Source organism: Nycticebus coucang, chromosome 13 (genome assembly GCF_027406575.1).
Source record: "Nycticebus coucang isolate mNycCou1 chromosome 13, mNycCou1.pri, whole genome shotgun sequence".
Lineage (NCBI taxonomy): Eukaryota > Metazoa > Chordata > Mammalia > Primates > Lorisidae > Nycticebus > Nycticebus coucang.
The window spans coordinates 46,223,074-46,226,080 of NC_069792.1; the positions used below are offsets into that span (position 1 = coordinate 46,223,074).

Sequence of the window (3,007 nt, forward strand, 5' to 3'; positions counted from 1 at the left end):
AGGGGTTATTGCTGTGGATACTTGGCAAGTTGAAGGAGGTTCTGATGAACAGCGTAGATGGTGCTAAAGAGCCGGTTATGTAGGGCATGCTCATGTTCTGTGGAAGCACACAGGTACTTGGACCTTAATGGTGTGGTTTCCTCACTGGAAAGTGAGGAACATAAAAATACTACAGTCTTAATTGATAACTGGGTCCTGAATGTGGCCAGTATTTGAACAGGTAAGATGCATGTTATCCTGGAGGTAGGAGGTGAGATAAAGAGAGCGTTGCTTGTGAGGAGATTGCCAATATGCAGTTTATGTGGATTGAGAAGAGGGAGCCAGGGGACATATATCATGCTAAGAGAAAAAGAGATTCAGGTTAGAGGAAGACAAAGAGTTAAGTGGATGCAAGTAGGGATTCACTTTAACACTATTGTGCTAGTGTTGTTTAATTGCCAAATACTGCTTGTTGCAGCTTATTCATTTTGTGTCTACCTGCTCTGTGACCTGACAGTAATTTGAAGCCTCTAAACCTGTGTTGTGTGCCAGGTAGCCAGTCCAGTTCTAGCACTCTCATCCCCCCTCAGTCTAAACTCCATGGCCAAGCGCCCTTCCAGCAAAACCTCAACCCTATGACAAGCTGCACATATTTTCGCTCCCTGTCTCTGAATAGCCAAGGGATAGTGGAGAAATCACACAAAGCAGGAGCTATAATTCATGACGCTGGATTTCATTTGAACTCGCAACTATCTTCAGTGGTACTGTCTTTCCCATTACCCATGGAAGTCCATCGAAACCTTTGCCACTCTTCACAAACTCACCACAAAATTCTACATGAAAACTCTACTGGAAATCTGGGTGTCACTTCCCCTTTCACAGAGAAATTTAAACTCATAGGGACTATTTCCTCAATATTTTCCCTTGGACATCATTTTCAGTTACCCACCTCCTTTCTGTTCTTTTTCTCGCAAGACTCAGAAGCAAAGTGCACCTGCACCCGATATGCTCTCATCCTCATTTTCTTCTGTTTGCTCAGTGATATTAATCATCAATTCCTTCAGCTGCGGCATTTTTCTCCACAATATCCTCCTCAACACCAGCTGTTTCCCATTTACTGACAAACACATTGTAGCCTCTTTAGTCATTCCATGAATCTTTCTCCATCTTGCAACCACTTCTAACTATGATTCCATTTTTAGCTTCCTTTCTCAGCCAATTTTCTTTATAGAGATGTCTGGTTACTGGACCCAAAGTTCCACTTATTATATGCAAATATGATTATGTCCATGTCTTCATTTTGTTTTTTTATTTCAAATTAATATGAGGCTACAACTTTTTAGATTACATTGCTTTCACTTGCAAGGTAAAGCTCCCGTTGTAAAAGAACCCCTCGCCAGGGGGTATGGTATCGAACCACACATTGTGCTCATTAGGTGAGGTGCCCACATACCCTTCCTTCTGTGTCTCTTTCATGTTTTTAAGACATTAAGAGCAGGAGACAGTAAAGAAATTTAGATGAAAATGAAGTTGAGGTCTGGCTCCCGCTCTCACAGCCATTGCAGTACATTGAGTTCCATAGAGACAGCGCTGGGGCAAGTGAGAACCGGACGGGCACTGGGTGACTCTGTGCCTCGCTGAGGAAAAATAGCTAAACATGGGCAAAGGAGATCCTAAGAAGCCGAGAGGCAAAATGTCATCATATGCATTCCTTGTGCAAACTTGTCGGGAGGAGCACAAGAAGAAGCACCCAGACGCTTCAGTCAACTTCTCAGAGTTTTCTAAGAAGTGCTCAGAGAGGGGGACGATCATGTCTGCTAAAGAGAAAGGAAACTCTGAAGATAAGGCAAAGGCGGACAAGGCCTTTTATGAAAGAGAAATGAAAACCTATATCCCTCCTAAATGGGAAACAAAAAAGAAGTTCAAGGATCCCAATGCACCCAAGAGGCCTCCTTCGGCCTTTTTCTTGTTCTGTTCTGAGTATCGCCCAAAAATCAAAGGAGAACATCCCGGCCTATCCATTGGTGATGTTGCAAAGAAGCTGGGGGAGATGTGGAATAACACTGCTGCGGATGACAAGCAGCCTTATGAAAAGAAGGCTGCAAAGCTGAAGGAAAAATACGAAAAGGATATTGCTGCATACCGAGCTAAAGGAAAGCCTGATGCAGTGAAAAAGGGAGTCGTCAAGGCTGAAAAAAGCAAGAAAAAGAAGGAAGAGGAGGAAGATGAGGAGGACGAAGAGGATGAAGAGGAGGAGGAAGATGAAGAAGAAGAAGAAGATGATGATGAATAAGTTGGTTCTAGTGCAGTTTTTTTTTCTTGTCTATAAAGCATTTAACCCCCCTGTACACAATTCACTCCTTTTAAAGAAAAAAATTGAAATGTAAGGCTGTGTAAGATTTGTTTTTAAACTGTACAGTGTCTTTTTTTGTATAGTTAACACACTACTGAATGTGTCTTTAGATAGCCCTGTCCTGGTGGTATTTTCAATAGCCACTAACCTCGCCTGGTACAGTATGGGGGTTGTAAATTGGCATGGAAATTTAAAGAAGGTTCTTGTTTGTGCACAGCACAGATTAGTTATATATGGGGATGGTAGTTTTTTCATCTTCAGTTGTCTCTGATGCAGCCTATACTAAATAATTGTTGTTCTGTTAACTGAATACCACTCTGTAATTGCAAAAAAAAAAGTTGCAGCTGTTTTGTTGACATTCTGAATGCTTCTCAGCAAATACAATTTTTTTATTAAAAAAAGAAAATTAAATTGATGTGGAAACAGCAGACAGAAAGTAAGAGGCAGAAAAAGTGATTTAAATGAGCAGTCTAGAGAGCATTGGCAATTAAGAAAAATATGTTAGTAAGATACAGAACAGAATTGATAGTCTTTTTTTTTTTTTTTTTTTTGCAGTTTTTTTGGCCAGGGCTGGGTTCGAACTCGCCACCTCTGGCATATGGGGCCAGCTCCCTACTCCTTTTAGCCTCAGGTGCCGCCAATAGTCTTTTTTCTTTTTTTTTTTCCTGCAGTTTT

The 3,007-nt window shown here is 41.3% G+C and overlaps 1 protein-coding gene across 1 annotated transcript; it reads left to right on the top strand.

Annotated features, from left to right (window-relative positions):
• Nucleotides 1–1,519: 1,519 nt before the first annotated feature.
• LOC128563652 (high mobility group protein B1-like) lies at nt 1,520–2,723 on the top strand. The gene has a single exon (XM_053559076.1). It carries the CDS (start codon nt 1,637–1,639, stop codon nt 2,270–2,272), a length of 636 nt encoding a protein of 211 aa, XP_053415051.1. The 5' UTR covers nt 1,520–1,636; the 3' UTR covers nt 2,273–2,723.
• Nucleotides 2,724–3,007: the final 284 nt, after the last annotated feature.

Excerpts from the sequence above, each read along its gene's own strand:
- LOC128563652 (XM_053559076.1), top strand. The coding sequence starts at position 1,637 with ATGGGCAAAGGAGATCCTAAGAAGCCGAGAGGCAAAATGTCATCATAT.